A 17,556-nucleotide genomic window follows, 5' to 3' on the forward strand; every position below is an offset into this window, starting at 1 on the left:
GGGCAAAGCGGAGAGGGACATAGCAAGGTGTTGGCCAGATTTGGAGCCCTAATGTAATTCTGAGAAATGTGAACAGCTTTTGAGATAGCTATGGTCTGTGAAAAGAAATTTCTAAAATAGTATGATACCACAATGGATACTTGAGGGCCCTTCAGAAACTTGCTCTCAAGGGGTGCCTTGGCGTTAACAGTTACTGCACTGATAACTCAGGAGATGAGAGAAAACGGTCTATTAAAGTTATACTAGGAAGATTAGCAGCCCCAACAACTAGAGACTTGGGGGAGCTTCAAAGACTCAGGTAACTGGAGTGATTACCAGAGGGAGTGTTGGACTTGAGAAAACTTTCGCTACCTGGAAGTCTGTGCCAAGCCTGACCCAATCCAGTGCTCCTACAGGAAAGTACTACAGTCACATTTCCTAGTCAGGTGTGCATGGGAGGGGGAGGTTGAGGGTTTTCCCATAAGGGAGAGAATGCACAATTCCCCATGAGGAAGTGTACTCTAGATATGCCAAGATGTATGATCTCTGCCCCAGCAAGTAGCTCTGTTTGCACATGAAAGAGGGTGCACGGGGGACAGTGAGTTGGGCACCCCTGGTCAGATTGGTTCTTAGGAATGCATAGTCTGAGATTTCTGGAATCACGGGGAACCCCTGCATGCACCAGTCATGTGTATGCACCCAGCCAGGTTCCAGATCAAACAACGGTGGCTCTGATACTAGGATATACCTAGAAATCTCTGATCCTAGTGCTCCTCTGGGTTCTTTCTTTCTCTGGGAATGAGTGAAAGGAACAGTTAACAGGTTTATTCATGGTCATCTGAAGGGAAAGTTTAATTGCATTTTTATCTTTAAAAAATGCTACTTAATTGCCAAGACATTTTTCTTTCTACCTGTCTCCTATCGGCCACCTTAATTTGTAAATGAAATTAAAAGAAACATAATTAATGGCTCAACTAAAGGAAAGAGGTCATGACTAAGTGAAGTTCAGATAAAACACCAAGGCTTCTAACTTGGTGTGGTTTGATTCTCCCTTTTGGGGAGACTATCCTTCTGGTTTTTCAGACAAGAGCAGATTCTGCTTTTGAAAAATAAATGGGGAGAATAATGCTGTGCTCCGGGTTTCTCTGGAAAGCCAGAGAAAGGATATTCCTTTTCATACCCCACTGCAGAACTAAGATGTGGCTCCAATGGGGGCTTCAATAATGGCAGTCTTATGTGGGTGAGGATGAACATAAGGGAGGTGGGGTTGAGGCAGAGGGAGTAGTCATGGCTGGGTAGGAATTTTCACCTCCAAGTCCTCAGCTTGCCCTAAGACCCATGGTTTTTTTTTTTTTTTTTTTTGTGGGACCCTCGCTGGTGGCCAGGGAACAAACCAGCGCTGCAGAGGCTGCAGGCGGCCTCGCAGGCCAGAGCTCAACCGCTGTGCCACCAGGGGAGGCCCAAGACCCATGTGTTTAACTTCTGAAAAACAGCTTTCCTCATCTAGAGAACTGGGGATCTAATTTTTTCAGCTCAATTACAAATTCTCTGGTTAGAATCACAATACCTCCAGTGTGTGGACAGTGTTACAATGTGCCAGGATCTGAAGGGGAGGATTAAGGAGAAATGAGAGCTGGTCAATGGCTGTTGTGTAGGGAGAGCTGATCAGCCCCTTCCCAAACAAAAGCCTCCTAATTTTCAGCAGCGTGAATGTTTTGCTTCTAACAGATTTATTAGCTTTTTTTCAGTAGAGCCTGGTTTCTTCCACACATAATCTCTTAGAATCTACTCTGGCTTCTTCCTTGCTATCCCCTGAAAGTCCTCCCTTTGGGGCAACTTTGACCCCATGCTGAGATGATACTATTTATTTCACAGGAACTCTTGGTTCTCATACTAGCTCTCTAATTCCAATCCTGCTCTGAAGGCCTCTCAGTAAATGAGCTAGTTCCTGAAATTACATCTGTCTCTCTTTCCAGATGGACTTACAGCATGAGCCAACACTGTGAATGGTCTTGGTTCCAAGAGGGGCCTGGCCTCTACAGTGGCCAGTGCTGGGCAGCGTACCTTGAACTCGTAAGATTCTTCAATGATCACTTCCAGCTTGGTGTGTTCTCCCAGAATAGGGCGCCCCATTTCTGCAATGCGCCTCTCTTCTTCTTCTTTGCTGGTCAGTGGCTGCTTATCATCACATTCCTCTGTAAAAGGGAAGGGCAAGAAAGTGAGCCCTATACCCAATGTTATTTGGAAATCTCTGGGTCCTGCTACAAGAAAGCCCAAAAGGAAAGAATCCCTAATAACCTACTTACTACAAGTCCCTTGGTGAGAACGTAGAGCTGGAGGGAGAATCAGAGAGACACTTGGGTGTCAGGTAGCACATTGCTGTGACATCAAGTGATTAGAAAGTTTCACAACCTAAGCATATGTCAAAGTGAAGCTCAGGAAAAGTCACTTAGGGTGCTATCACCGGAAACACACTGCCTGCACATTGTCTATATTGAGGGAACCACCCAGCTATCCCGGTGGCCTGGCTCAGCTGCCTATTTGGATGCATTCCTTCAACATGTGACCAAAAGGAAATACAATGAAAAGTGCTAGGGTGACCTCAGGGACAGGAATCTGACTTCCCCTTCCCCACTTTCTAGAGGAAAAAGAGAATGCCTCCAGGCCAAAGGTGGTGAAAGAAATTCTGATCTTAGTTTCTCCCTTGCCAAGAGGCCCTGCTGCAAGAAGCAAACATCCATTCCTGTTTGAGTAAGATGTCTGGGATCCAGTGCTTCCTCTTTCTGGGGCAGAGCTGAGATATGTTAGGAAGACCTTGACCACGTTAATCCCACGGTAAACAGGGAGGGTGAGGGCAAGGCCTTTGGGGAATGAGTACTACTCACCACGGGAACATGATTATTTCCAGAACCATGGAGCTTACACTCCAGCAGAGGCTAGTGGGTGCTGAGAAAATGTTAATGGACTTGCGAGTTCATTAATGAGGGGAAGCTCACAGTTGGCTCCTCTCTGCAAGAAGGTCACTAGGATAAACCCCAGACTGAAAAGGCCAAGCACATATGAAGGCCAAATATTGTTTCTGTAATAACCCAGCCCCTTTGGCCTCCAGGCACAGGATGCTGAAACAAGACAGCCCACTTCCCCTTGGAGTCAAACTGAACGAAAGTTATCTCCAAAAAGGTAGTCTGTGATATACAAACACCTCAATCCCGTGCCCTTGCTTCTAGGACCTTCCCGAAAACTGCCTGCAGTAGGAGTCTGTTGAGTGAGGAAATATGAGACTTTCAGCTTAGACTTCTTGCTTTTTGCATTTAGGCATTAATTTCTACTACAAGAGTCCATACCTCCATCCCCTCCAAAGATACACAGTGTTGCTCTGCTAAGGGATGCTGTTGTGGTGGCTCCATTTTATGCTCTAGCAAATGCTGGAGAGAACTGGTTCCTGGACCAGATTACCATGAGAGTAGGGAGCAAAGAGGCTAAGGGGCACTGGCAGCACTTTTTTTTATATCAAGTATCAAAATCAACTGAAAGCAAATGCTGAGTGTAGTATACCAATGCACTGTTTAGCACGTCTTCTATAGCGTCTTCCTAAAAGGATATTTCAGAATCTTCTTGTCTTCTCACCATAATTACAGGGCACCAAAAAAAAAATTAGATGAAGAATAAAAATAAGTGATTTTGGACTGGTGAGAAACTGCTGAATGGCTAGCAGATAATTGTAAAATGGCAGTATTCTTTTGACAGGCTTGGGAAGTAATGACTGAAGGTTCTGATTGAGATCCCCAAGATTTGCCCTAGTCAAGGGGGTTGGCCAAGACATGTGAATTCCAATTTACTCAGTGCTCAAACCAATCATATTTTCTCATTGCTTTCTGATCTCGAGGCCAAGACAATGTTATTGGTAATTTTCATGATAGCAGGTTATATCAGTGCCTTTTGTCCAAAGCCTTGGCTGAACATGGCTGTTTTAGAGATGTCTATCAAATAAGAATTATTTTTTCAGAAGAAGAAATATTACAAGTTGGATTTTTATTTGAATTGCAAAGTCATTGGGAGAGAATATTTATTATGGCTCCTTTTTCTGTAGTTTGCTTTTAAATGGTAAGTTTTTAATGGGATTCGAAGTAATTTTGGTAGAAGGAGAAATTACAAAAGAAAGGTGATGGGGTGGCAATGTTTAATGTTGCATTTCACGGAATGAAATGATTTGGAACATGGTATTAAATAAACGGACATGGGAGTAAATGAAATTGAGTCACAGTGTGTGAAAGGTTATTCCCTTTCAGCCATCCTTCAGTCCTTCTGATCAAGAAGAACTGCTTGGTTTGCTGCTGTTTTTCCCTATAACTTGTTCTACCAGTTTAAGAAAGTTTTTACATTGTTTAACAAAGAGAAAATAGTTCTCAGCCATAGAATACTTGACAGTATCTAGAAAGAATTGAATAACATATTTTCTCATTCTAAAATGTTTTTATCTTATTTTCTATTTAGACTGTATGATACTAGTCTTACATTTGGTTAATGACAAACTTTTCTTAAAAAGCAAATCTAGTGATATAAACACATGAGTAAAAACAATTTCTAAAAGTTGACTTGAAATAAATAATAGTTCATATGCAGCCAAAGTAAATATTGTAAAGGAAGCAAGGAGGAGACTAAAATTTAGGAAACAGTCTTAACAGAGTTCATAAGAACCTAAAGTTCTTATGAAGTGATAAAAACTTATGAAGTGATAAAAACATTGTTTTTATCACTTCTTATATTTTTGTGCCAAACTTGATTTGAATTTAAGTTCATACTTTTATCCCATTGTTTACCCATCTGGAAAAACTTTCCTACTTTTATTTAGCTAAACACTACTTACCTTTCAAAACCCCACCTCTTCTTGCATGATATATTTCTCAATTCACTAGTTTTAGAACAAATGTGTTAACAATGAATTAACTCCTTTATACACATTATGCTTATTGAACATGGACATTTCTAATAAAAAATTTTATTTATAAATTACCTTTGTATGAAAATATCCAGCATGTAAACTTGCTGAGATAGAACAATAAATCTCTGCTTTTTGAGCTGTCCTCACATCCCCCCTAGCCTATGACCATAAATGGAATATAGTAGATGCTCAATAAATATGTCGTGTGCCTCTTGACTCACTTTTAGAAAACTCTCTTATTTGCTCTATGAATAAATAGATCATTTATTCATTTAGCAAATGTCATTATACTCCTACAATATGTCAGCACAGCTGAAGTACTACTCCCCCTCCTCCAAATTTTCCAGGAACTCGTGGTCTAGTGGGAAGCAAGGAATATAGGGGGGGCAGCTTCTGGAAGAGTGTGGTATGGGCTGAGGAACCAGGCATGGGGAGCAGCTTGCTCTGTCTAAGGGAGTTGCAGAAGGCTGCAGTTAAGAGAGATATCTGAAATTGGCCTTTAAGCAGGTATAGAGGCTTGCCAGGGGAATGTGGGGGTAAGAATGCCTAAGAGGTACCTTCCAGGCAGAGAGAAGCAGGAATGAATGATATCATGGAAGGGTCAGGAATATTTTGACTTAATATGTGTCACGAATATTTAAGAGATAATCATTTTTGTATGTAAGTGAGAGAAAGCAGTTGGGTAAATCCTAACAATTATTGCTATATAATGATATTGCTATATAATGAATAGGTATGGTGTTAAGACTGGCAAAGAGAGATAAGTGAATCTTTTAAAAGTATTCTCTCTTTGGATACCATTTGTTGAATAGGGAAATTGTTTAACATTGTTTAATCATCTCTGATATATGTTTCTTTTTCACTTGTGCACTGGGTCCAATGCAGTCCATGTTACCATGGTCAAGTCATTTTAATTTTCTTATGCACAGAGATACAGTTTTAGTTTTGCTGTAGTTTTAGTTTTGTTTGGTCTTTAGTTTTATTTTTTAGAGAAAATTGATTCTATATGTCTCTATGTCTATCTACCTATCTATCTAGATATATATATAACACATGCACATTTACATACTTTTTAAATGTGCCATATTTTATTGAGTAGTATAATAAATTATATAACATCACAGCCTGAACCAACAAATCCAACTTAAAGATCAAATGCTTGATTAACAGCCACCGTTAAAATCAGTATTGACAAGACAGAGCGCAATCCTGTGATGTAATCATCAGTAGGGAACCTCCCTTCTCCTAATTGATTTTTCAAATGACAAGTAAAAAAGCAAACAGGTAGGAACCTTGGATCTGAGGACAGCAGCACTATGAAAACACTGCTTCTAGTGCTTTTGGCTTGGGCTGCGTTTAAAGCAGCATCATTGTAAGAGCTCCCCTTACAACAAGGACTCCCCTTACAACCTGCATGGCCCAGCTCACCATGCAGATACGCACCGGAGGAACAAGTGCTGATAATCACTAATGTATTTGTAATTATTAACCATAACAAATGATATAGAATTTGGAAAGGGTAACATGGCCAGCAGTGGCACAATCTGTTCAAGGTTATTTCAAGCCTTTACTCAGAGCTGTACTGACAAATCAGAAAGCAGAGATCTATTGACAGTTTTCAGCACCTGACTGTCTAATCTGATCAGAGACTATGGAGTCTAGTATTTTTTTCCATGTGGAATATTCTGGAACAACTGTATAGTAAGGTCTGTGTTTCATTATTACTGAATGGGTTGTGGGATGTGAGGATGAAGAAAGGCAAGGATGGGCGGTGGCTTTGGCTGAAGAGCCAAGCTCCACGTCCTCACATAGACTCAGTGCAAGGACAGTCGTATAATCCTCTAGTCACCCTGTCAATGTTTCCCACTGAAGAAATCCCACAGATATACTTTCATCTGTGTATACATGGTTAACATGTTGCCTGGAGGCAGGGAAGGCAGGCTCTGGGAAGAAATACAACTTGTTTTTAAGGTAACTTCCTTATAATTTGGAGGAAAGACCCATGTTTGAGAGCAAGATTTGCAAGAAATCGGACTATATTGGAACTTGAGAGGGATCCAACTTTCATGCAGATCCTCCCATTCCTTCCCCACTCCTGCTGTCCTGCCCTGACTTGGTTGTGCTTTGTTGCTGATCATACCCCCAGCTGCTACAGAGGTCACTGCATTAATTAATAATGTTTTAGAGACAACAGGGATTCAATTGTGTTACTTTAATGTCTAAAGACCTAAAGAAACACTTGAAGGCAGTGAGCTTCCAGTTAATTAGACTAGGTTTCCAGGGCCATGATGAAATGAGTACCTGCAATGGTGATTACAGTAGAAGGAATCGGGTGTTCTCTAGCATGAACCTTCCTGAAGACTGGTTGGCCTAGCAGAAGGACAGGTGGAAAATCAGCAGAATGGAATGCATTGGTTTGCGAGCACAGCTTTGTGGAATTAGTAAGAGAAACATCAAACCCAGATACACACATACAGGCAAGGTTAGTTCCGTGATTCAATGGACATAGGCTGCCCCTATGCAGGCTGCAGAAGTCACCAGGAGGAGGTAACTGCCCACAAAGGGGGCGAGTACTCTTCCAGCCAAAGCAGAGTATGTGAATGAAGCACATTCCCCATTATGGGGTATGCAGTCAGATCCCTGCAGGTGTCCAAATGAGATATCCATCTCCTAGAGGTTTCTGCTTCCATAAGGGCAGCATGAAACAGCAGATGCAGTTGCTGTGATGACAAGCAGCTTGGTTTTTAAAGCTGATGGTGACCACATAGCCCTGAGCATGCCATTTCCCCAGTTTTCCCCACATGTTAAGTGGGATAGCAGTATCTGCTCTAAGGCATAGATATGTTTAAGGGTCAAGTGATGTGATAACAGGGTACGTGATTACTGTTTCCTGGGTGTCTGAATGGGAGAATGATGTATATGGTGTTAGGGTAGGCCAGGGAAAGCCATGAAAACACCGGTTTGGTTTGCCTTGGCCTAGGGGGTTCACTGAACTCCTACCTTAATTGACTGGTTCCCCTTATTTTGATGAGAACTACCTAGAACAGACCTGGGCATCATGAGACTTGGGACTTTGTGCCGACTACGCCTAGTATGTATCATCTAAACCTGGGTGAGGCATTTCTCTTTGTAAGACTCGGTTTGCTCAATTGTAAAATGAATGTGAACTTGAAAGGGATTTGCTCCTCTAACTTATGTACTTATGTGATTGAAGTGTTCTCAGCTATTTGAACTTTCATAGCTTGGCTTCCTTAAGAGTCATGTGCCTCACTGAGACAATCACATGAGGAGCATAATATGGAAGAGCGACTCTCAAAGAGACACACTGGCTGCTCTATACTTTTAATTAATTAGAGAACTCTACAGGTGCCTGTCTGGGGACTCAAACATGCTTCTCTCTTCTCCAAGCCAAGTTAGGCTACTTAATCCTATTAAAATTATTCAAATTTGGGAGCATTTGGGTTATTTCCATATCTTGGCCATTGTAAATAGTAACTGCAATGAACATAGGAGAGCAGGTTTCCTTTCAAATTAGTGTTTTTGTATCCTTTGGCTAGATTCTTAGGAGTGGAATCACTGGAGATCATATGGTAGATCCATTTTTAGTGTTCTGAGCAAACTTCATACAGTTTCCATAGTGGCTGGGCCAGTTTAAATTCCCACCAGCAGTGTAAGAGGGTTCCTTTTCCTCCACAGCCTCACCAGCATTTGTTGTTTCCAGTTGTTTTTTTTTTTTTTTTTTTTAAATAGGCCACTCTCACTGGCATGAGGTGGTATCTCATTATGGTATTGATTTGCATTTTCCTGAAAATTAGTGATGGTGAACATTATTTCATACTTGGACACCCCTTCCAAAAAAATTCAAATTTATGTCCTCTAGTTTTTCCTTTTAGTGGTCCCCCTCATTTTTCATTTGAACAGAATTTGTATGAGACATAGCTTGGTTTGGTTTTGAAAAAAGATTACATTGCAGGTAGGAATGAAGAGACTGGGAAGATGGAAGTAAAACAGTGCTTGTGGATGGAATAGGCATTGCACGGCTTTGGAGTCATGCACATAGGAGGTGTGATCCTATAACTCTGAATCACATACAGTGTTGTAAACCAATGTTACCGCAATTAAAAAAAATAAAAATCACAAGGCCAAGTTCTGAATCCTGGATGGGTGACTTGGGATTAACTAACTCTTTGAACCATCATATCCTCTCCTATAAGTGAGAACAATAAAATCTTGCTCCATAAGTTTGAAGATTAAATGGCATAATAAAAAATATGTTTTACAAACTCTAAAGCACCATAATGTTTAATGTATGATCATGTTTTGCACCTAGAAGATCAAGGGGAATGAGATCACAGAGTCCTTCAATGAGGCAAGGTCTAGGAGCCATAGTTAAAAATACTACATTTCCAAAAACACCTCCAGCACTTAATGTCCACCACTAATGGGATCTTTGAAATACAGGTATTGGGCTGTGGACCACATGAAATTTTCGATTTTAGTATAACCTGTTTCAAATTTAGATTCTCACACTCAGCTGCATAAGACCACATAAAAACTGCAGGCAAAGTCCAAGGGCTAGATTAATTCTCCTTTCTGTCCCCTGCCTCTCAAAGTCTTGACTTCAAAGGCTCAAATTGATGTCAAAGAAAACTCTTTGGGACTTAGATATGCTGTTCACGGGGTTGATATAAGTTTTACAACTTTCTCCAGGGCTGAGTAGATTGGCCAGACCCCAGTATTCTGGCTTGATTAAGTAGAAGACAGGTCATGTAAAATAAGAGGAGTTGGCCAATGCAGAAATTCCCAGGAGGAACAGTCTCTTTTTCTAACTGCATCAATTATAAAATTTTTTGAAGAGGTGGTAACAATAGAAAAACTTCTATTTCAGACTAAAATGTCAATGGTAAAAAAGAACTTAATAAAGTACATAAAATATTAGAAACCTTTTGAGGAAACGAGTTTGTATGAGATGCAAGATATATCTAAGGCAGGAAATGTAGGGCATTGCTAGACATTACTGAAAAGATAATCTAGAACTTGATATGAGTAACTGCTGAGAAAGGAAAACTAGGGCCCTGTTACCTGCGTACTAACAGAGAAGCTATTGCAAGTGTTATTAGAGCAAGTTTCTAAAAATAAAATCCTGATCAAGCCAATGGAAAAAAAAATAGGAAGATATCCAAACACATCAATGCATTTTAACCAGGCACTCCAAAACCAAAGATTTTTAGTTAAGGTCTTTTTATCAGACTGCATGGGGCTGAAAGGTGCTGCTAGATATTGTAGTATTTCTACAATGGCTAATTTTAAGATTATATTACTCCAGAAAGCTCTGAAGGCTGACTTGCCACATTCCCACTTTCTTCAAATCTTACAGTGATAACTTGCTTATTGGAAGATAGAATCTGAATATTTCTGAGAAGACTTCAACAAGTTAAAACGTTGTTATGAGAAAAGATGTAAGTTTTAAAAATAAATGTAAATTCCTGCACTTGGCTTCAAAATAGCACTTTCAGCAGTGCAAAATCAGGGAGATCTGACCTGGGAGAGCTCCAACGAATCAGATTTCAGATACCCTCTACAAGGACTTGGCCTGTTTTCTCCCTTTTAATTCTGTGTCTCTGAGAGTCTATGAATCATTTTTGTCATTAAATGTTGTGTCTAGAGAGCAGCAGAGAGCTGTAGTCCAAAAGAAATTGCCTATATTCAGAACATTTTACTTTGGACAGATGTGTTGGAACTACCCAAACATGAGTTTACACTAACAGTGGTTGAAGTTAACCCTACTTCCCACCATGTTATTTTCAAAATTAGAATTGTTGCAAATATCTCCTTTCTAAACATTTTTGTTCAGCTAGTTGATTTCAGGGGGGGGGAAATTAGACTGTTGATATATATACTGTATCTTGGAAAATGCCAAGGCCATTAGGATGGGGGTTAGAATCATCTTCAACCTGTAGCTTTAGAATAATCCAGAGTGATATTTGTTATTTGTCTCCCTCTCTAGATCTGCACAGATGTCTCTAATAGGCTAAGAAAATATGTGCTTCAAAAAGAGAATACTGTAAAGGGATGTTTTCTTTCTGTATTAAAAAAAAAAAAAAAAACCAAAAAAAAAAAAAAAAACCAACAGCTGTAGAGTTGTGCTAACAATCAACACAGGCTGGGGACCATGCTGAATTTAAGGTATTTCAACTCTTTTGACTGGCATTTAGAGTTTTTTATTCAATTGCACATTGCAATGCATTCCAAGTGGCAGACAAATCACTTGTCACCTTATTAATAATGCTAAAGCCTAAGTCCCCAAAGAGGTACTCAGCTGGATGGTGGGGTAGGGAGAAGGTACTCTCTGTCTTCTTAACAGGGCATTATCTATTCTTAGGATCCTGCACTTGGGCCATGGAACAGTCTTAGATGTCAGCCTCAGCATCCTCGAGGCCAGCCATTATATCCTATTTATTCTGGCACTTTCTGGAACTTCTAGCTGGACATACTGCATATTTTTGGTGTTTTGTGAATATTTATACACTGACCAGTGTCAACATGTGAACAATTACAGATTTCCTGTACAAATGTGCTCATAAATCACTGCAACACACACTTTATTAATGTGTAAAATGTTAAATGTGTAAAATCAGCAAGAGCATAGCATGTGTCATGGCTAAATGTTAATACAGGGTATAGAAGACGTGGTTTTGGTTTGCTTTGTCTAAGGATATTTTGGGGAAAATTAGGAACATTAAAAAAAGATGGTCTTACCATACAGGTATTTTCCTTCGTTAAAGCAAATGAAAATGAGAAGTGATTTTTTTAAATGTAATTAACTTATGGAGAGAACAGAGTAAAAAATAAAATTTGATGACTTTAAACTTTAAAAATCCATACCTGTTATTGTGAAGCCACCTAAAAAAAAGAAAAAGAAAGAAGAGTTATGGTTGATTTAACTTACACTCTAAATAATAAATACCAGTAACCTCAGACTGCCTGGCAACCCGTCCAAGGCATTAAAAACTTGCCAAATTATATTTACAATTATGAAAAATATGAACATCAATATCAATAATGACTTCATCACTAATTGTTCTTTTGCATTTATGAAATTTACTGCACAAATTTCTTTCTTGTGCATACTCTAAGAAATCAAGGATTTTGAAACATAGGTATGCTAAGCTAAAACTGGAATACAAACTATCTAACCTTCACAAAAATGAGGCCGATGGCCCTAAACAACAATCTTAGAGTAAATCAATAGAAATAAAAGAAAAATCAGAAGGCTTCTGTATCACCTGACAGAAATGGAGAAATAGCCTATAAAAATGGAGAGGAAATGCAAGAAATGAAATGCTTACCAAGCTCATTCAATAACAGGGCTGTGAAGGAAAAGACAAAGACAAACACAGAATAAGAGACCAGATGAATAATGAAAGTAAGAGGAATATTAGCAGAAAGAAATCCAGATCTGATTGCAGCGGTAGGAAGCCACTGCTAAATATTGGTACACCCTGAGGAAATGTTGCACTGGGAATATTTTCAAATAACGCATCCCAACAGAAATGTCTGCAAATGTGTGTGACTGTGTGTGTGTGTATAGGTACATACACACAGTCTCACACACACACAAATATCATGTTAATAAGACATTTTATGAAACTAACCCTAAAGTTGGAGTGAGTCTTAATCATTAAATATTGCCTGGGAGGTAGTTAATTCAATAATGGGAGTCTTAAAGCATCTGGGATCTCAAGTATTGTACTTTTCATTAAATGAGAGCAGCTAAATATCTTTTGGCTTCAGATAAAGCTCATGTGCTTTCTCTGGAGGTTCTATTTGCTTGATATCTTGGCCATCAAGAAACACCAATGCTTTTAAAGCCTCAAAACTTGAGTCCCAAGAATTAGTGTTTATTTGTGTGTCCTTATCAATGACTTCTGCACATTGTCATTGGACAACTAGAATAGAAAGCTTCTAGTGGACTCATAATTCTGTAGAAACAGACAGGGCGGGGAGGGTGAGGGGAACATACATCATTTATCTCTCAGATTATGTGCTTTAAACCCCAACTATACTGTAGCACTTTATTTTGGTGAGAGATACCCGGCTAAGTGGAACAAATAAATGACTCCCAGAGTTATAGATGGGAATGCTATGGTCACTTTTTCAGACCCAGGCTTCCTTCTGATGATGGTGGAATTACAGACTACTTTCTAAAACCAGCTAGTAATTTTATTTGCAGTGACAAGAATCCACTTGGTGGGTAGAACACGGGGTAGTGCTATCAAGGAATTTTAATTTGCTTTTACATGAGGGCTTATTTTACTAAAACGTTAATTGAAAGAACTTTATCCAAGATGCTGTTCCTTTAGATAAAAGACAGTTCTTTGGAGGAATACACTTAGAAGTAACTGCTTTTTCCTGTATGTTAATGAGGCATTTTTGATCCCATCTATGTAAGAAATCAGCACAATTTTCTAAAGTGTCTTTTCCTTCCGCCTACTGCCTATGGAAATAGGCTGCATTAAAATGGGTCCCCAGTGTTTCTTTCTTCATCACTCCAAAGGTTCCTCTAACCATTTTGAACATAATTAAGTCAGGGACAGGCACTTTTTTTTTTTTCTGATGCACTTTGAGATCAGTGAGTTCTTACAAATGTGGGATTAATTAAATTCCTCCTAATATTGGGTCTCTATAGGAATTAGACCTATTTATTTGACTTTTACCATATGTGTAAAAGTAAAAATCTCTTGCAAAGTGTTTATCTAGTCATCTCCTATACTGTTCTCATCTTCTACACTGTATATTGTTTATATGCAATTAATAAGTCATTGATATGTGATGTGCTCATTTGCATGTATAATCAAGTATGTGGTGATTTCTTTTAAAATGAACACTATTAGAGGATAGTTACAGGAAGACCTCATAGTTATTCAGAACAGAGAATTATCTATAAAACTGAGATAAAATTCCTGTTCTTTATCATATAAAGGCCACATAAAATAGATTTCAAATCAAAGAGAGGAGAGAATTTGACTTCTTTGTTCAAATATTTTCTGAAGATGTAAGTATAGATCAACCAAAAAATTGTCATAAAGATACTTATTTTCTTTTATTATAGTTGTTAGAATTTTGTCAATTTTATAAGGAATAAAATATTTTGGAGAATAAGGCTGAATGAACCTTAAGTGAGGGCTAAATTCCTACTGAAGAACCCTAACCTCCCTACTAAAAAAATTGATGTGACTATGGTTATATAAATGATCTGTTTCAAATCTCATATTTGATATGAAAATATTATGTGAATATGAATACTATAATATAAATAAACTACCTTTTAAGGACCTTTGTTTTTATTCAACATTTCAAAAATGAGTTCTTTAAAGGCACCTAATTACTAGATTCTTTGAAAATTTACTATTAGTCGCTATTAGAGTCATCTACTATCAGGTATCAAGGAGTCTTTATCACTAGCATTTTAGGGGAAATTTTGTAGTTGGCACCAAATTTTAGAATTATCCCTGAGTAGTAAAAAACTAAGGACATAAATCATTCTTTTATGTCTTCACCTCTGAATTACAGAAATCTCTTCAGGTGTGTGTTAAATCTGGTTGCAATCAAGGTTAGTTGGCATCTCCTGAAGAAAATGGGCATTTCTTGGTGCATTTGTGCATTAGGGAAGGGAGATGAAATTGCTAAAGCTTCAAAGGAAATGAAGTATAGTACTTGGAAGCCGAGGAAGAGGAGAGAGTTAAGTGTGAGAGTAGGGAGACACGGAGAGAGAAGAGTACAATTTCTCGCTGGTATGTCTTTGTATACTCTCACACCTTTCATGCCTCTTCTTATCCATTTTGGTTCCTCAAGCACAAGGGAGAAACTGCACTCTTTCTCATATTCCTCACGGTCAAATATTCTAATGGTAATGATCTTCCTGTGGGAACACAAGACAAAGGCAAAACAAATGGTTGGAGTCACAAGCTCATGCTAGGTGTTCACCAAGCTGAATGTTGCTGTGATGTTATGAGGGAGAACCGGCAGCACATCACCTCCCGGAGTATGTAAAAGGGCATCTCGGGTCCTCTGAGCTGGCTTCCGTTTCGTTTCTGTTTTTAACTTACACTTTTACAAATTCTTCCTGCTTCAATTAGCAGCCAGGAGGTACCCCAAATTAGAAAGAGGAATCAGAAAGTTGGCTTCATTTTGGCCTGGCAAGCATCTGCACCAACTTGCCCAGAAATGGAGGTTTAATTGATGGCACTGGAAATTTGTTCTCAGATCTTTAATGTGCACAATAGCCAAAACGGACTCATGAGCGTCCAGCCCGTGACCCCAGGTGAGATCTGTGCCCTGTTGCATAGCGGGAAGGATGTGTGCGTGGAAGTCATGTTCTGAAGAGTGCAGGCGTCCAGGGGTGGCACAGGCCAGCAGAAGCTGAGGGGCTCAGCCCTGGAGCAGCGCCCCCACCTTTCTTCTCACTCATCTCCACCAGGCGGGGTTCTCCAATCTCAAGGAAGAAGGTCTTGTTTTTCTCATACTCCTCATCATCAATTACCTTGACTGATATTGTTTTGCTGAAATAGAGAAGAATAGAAATTGACGAACAAGGGGACAAGAAAAGAAAAGGCAAGGAACATAGAAGAGAGGAAATCAAGGCTAAGGAGCTGTACTTTCAGACAAATGGTAACTGAGAAACTTTTGCACTGAATTTGCTCTTCCCGACTGGCCTGGGTTTGATCTGAGAGATTGGAGAGGTGGCTCGGGGCATAGCTCCCTTGCTCAAGGCCACAGAATTATTTTAGGCAAAACAGAGCACTCAGTGCTAATAGGTTTATTATCACCATGAGACAGAAAAGCAGAAAAACACAGGTCATAGTAAGAAAAGAAAAATATATTTATTTTGTTAATGCCTGAACTGTAGGATTGTCTGCGCTATACCTGAATAGCGCAGGTATTCACCCATTTGGAATAAATGATAAATCACATCAAAATATTAATAGAGGTTATTTATTAGGCAGATGGAAACTTTTGTCTTCATTGTGCTTTTGTGTATTTCCAAATATTTATTATAATATTTTATTGGGATCATAAATGCATAAAAACATCACAATGTAAATATAAGGCATTTTATGTTATGCCTCTCACTGTCCTGGAATCAAACTCTTATCCAGGACAGTGATTTTCCACTGAGATCCTAGGGGAAGGGGCTCATGTTCTGTTCGTCTTTCTAAAGATGGCAGCTGTATTCATTCTCCCAGGAGCTCTTTTGAAAGGGGAGGGGGGAGTCATGATGTTATAGCTACTTTCATTCCCTCCCCAAGTTGACTCTCAACTTTGATTAAACACAACACCTACACCACTGTCACACCGCACACCATCGCGTTTTAAGAATTCTCTCTGTAATCCACCCTTCAGCACTTCTTGCCTTATGGCCCTCTGGTTGTCAGTGACTGACAGGCAGGTAGCACAAATGCAAATATTATGCAAATCTCAACTTCCCATAAAGCTTGACATCTCCAAAAATAAATCTAATGTTACCTTCTAATTAATAAGGGCTTCATCACTTCATGTATTACAATATACTCAAAGCCCCCCAAACACTTGTTTGTCCTTGAAACTTTCTTTTCGGTAACATTGGCCAAGAACATTTCTCACTAGTTTTTCAAACAGTGACGTCATACTGATGCTATTTCCATGCCATGGACCTCTTTAAGTTTTGATGGACATTTCTAGTTCTTCTGGAAGGGAATTAGTTTATAGATATATAGTTTTATAGACTGAAGCCATCAGATTTCATTTAGATATATGCATGGCAGAGTATCAATCTTCTTTCCAGATATGAACAAGGCCATGGATAGACATTGCATTAAATTCTCTGAATTTCCCAGTTCCTAATGTTAAATGCTTTAGTCTTATTTTCTTGGGTTAGCATAGTAGACACAAGATCGAATAATTGGTCTTTGATGTTTGAGGTCTCATAAACTTCTCTCTGCTCCTCGGTTAAAGAATACGCAGGCATGATGCTCACATTCTGATTTCTATTCTTAAATTAGCTCATGAATGTACCTTCTTAGTTCTGTTCTCAAGGACTTAAATACTAAGGCTAGATAAGCAGCTATAAATGACTAAAGGAATATTTTTTTAGAGTAAATAGTTACAAAACTAGCCACAGTGTGACAAGTCTAATTACATATGTACAGTGAATAGTTCCTGTCCAACTTCTAGAGCAATTTTCTATAATTCACCTTAGTATAAGAAAACTAAGTCTTCCTGGACTAAACCTGTATATCTGATCATTCCTCAATATCTAAAAAATACCCACAACATATTACAGAAGGCACAGGAGGAAATAAGAAATGATCATATATGTCTTTTCTGTTTCAGAACTGAAGTTGATATTACAAGGGAGATCAAATTTACCCTATAAAAACCTGCCAAATATCTACCCTCTTTGTAGCAAATGTTTGCATGTTACAGCCTTGTAAGCATAAACTATAGTTGTACAACTCCTCTAAATCAATCAGTATCATAAGGTCAAATAAAGGAAGAGTACCTCTCTAGGTGCCTGGCAGAGACATCTAAAATAGATGGGATTTGCATAATGGCATATCATTTCAAAATCATTAGTAATACAATCAATAGTGGCT

General features: G+C 38.9%; 1 protein-coding gene across 10 annotated transcripts in view; it reads right to left on the minus strand.

Annotated features, from left to right (window-relative positions):
* SLC8A1 (solute carrier family 8 member A1) overlaps positions 1-17,556 on the minus strand; it is a gene marked incomplete at both ends in the record, with an annotated part of 289,824 nt that overhangs the window by 60,881 nt on the left and 211,387 nt on the right. The window contains 6 exons of one of the 10 annotated variants that reach the window (XM_084235394.1): positions 2,044-2,174; positions 7,223-7,291; positions 11,681-11,695; positions 11,807-11,824; positions 12,271-12,291; positions 15,377-15,483. In XM_084235394.1, coding sequence (XP_084091520.1) covers positions 2,044-2,174; positions 7,223-7,291; positions 11,681-11,695; positions 11,807-11,824; positions 12,271-12,291; positions 15,377-15,483 — 361 coding nt within the window. Of the gene's footprint in view, positions 1-2,043; positions 2,205-7,222; positions 7,350-11,680; positions 11,696-11,806; positions 11,825-12,270; positions 12,292-14,737; positions 14,844-15,376; positions 15,484-17,556 lie in introns of all 10 variants that reach the window. The other 9 variants (XM_084235397.1, XM_084235395.1, XM_084235398.1 and 6 more) reach the window with 9 other exon arrangements.

Source organism: Talpa europaea (assembly GCF_964194135.1).
Source record: "Talpa europaea genome assembly, chromosome: 6".
Lineage (NCBI taxonomy): Eukaryota > Metazoa > Chordata > Mammalia > Eulipotyphla > Talpidae > Talpa > Talpa europaea.